Here is a 618-nt window from a genome sequence, read left to right on the forward strand (position 1 = left end):
GGCGGCCCACAGGGGGCGGGGCGGGGCCCCCTGCCGGCTGCCCCATCCCTGCTCGCCCGCTCGCAGCTCTCTCCGGGAGCACCCTGGCACGCCAGGGGAGTGGGCAGGGCTGCACTGTGGCCCCAGGGTCTGATGGCCATATGTGTTTTGCAGGCGAGGGGCAGAACTGCTCCACAAACCCCTGCAGGAACGGAGGCACTTGTGCCAGGGACGCCGAGTCTTACCACTGCAACTGCCGCCCGGGATTCAAGGGCCGGCTCTGCGAGCTGGGTGAGTGCTGCGCTGCTGCCAGAGGGCAGAGCTCCCTCCTGCAGGTGGGTGGCATGTGCCCAGCCTGGCACAGGTCCCCCAGGGCACAGGTCACCGAGCACACCCTGTCAGCACCCGGCTCCTCCCAGCCAAGGGGGCACCCACCGTGCCCAGGCTCCTCTAGAGAGGGCCATGCTATGCCAACAGCAGAAAAAGGGGCTGGGCTCTGCTCTTGCCAGTTCGGGCAGATCTGCTCCTCACTTCTAGCCAAGGCCTCTGCCCCTGCCAGGCTCCTGCCCTGCCCACATGTAGTTATCTGGGCACCGCAGGGCTGGGGGCTCTACTTCTCCTGGCAGGCCAGCTCTGTTG

General features: G+C 67.6%; 1 protein-coding gene across 1 annotated transcript in view; it reads left to right on the forward strand.

Annotated features, from left to right (window-relative positions):
- LOC104080817 (sushi, nidogen and EGF-like domain-containing protein 1) overlaps window positions 1-618 on the forward strand; it is a gene marked incomplete at its 3' end in the record, with an annotated part of 5,093 nt that overhangs the window by 3,041 nt on the left and 1,434 nt on the right. The window contains 1 exon segment of the mRNA XM_009583333.1: window positions 154-270. Within this exon segment, the coding sequence (XP_009581628.1) occupies window positions 154-270 (117 nt within the window).

The sequence above is a fragment of the Fulmarus glacialis genome, unplaced genomic scaffold (assembly GCF_000690835.1).
Source record: "Fulmarus glacialis isolate BGI_N327 unplaced genomic scaffold, ASM69083v1 scaffold24808, whole genome shotgun sequence".
NCBI lineage: Eukaryota > Metazoa > Chordata > Aves > Procellariiformes > Procellariidae > Fulmarus > Fulmarus glacialis.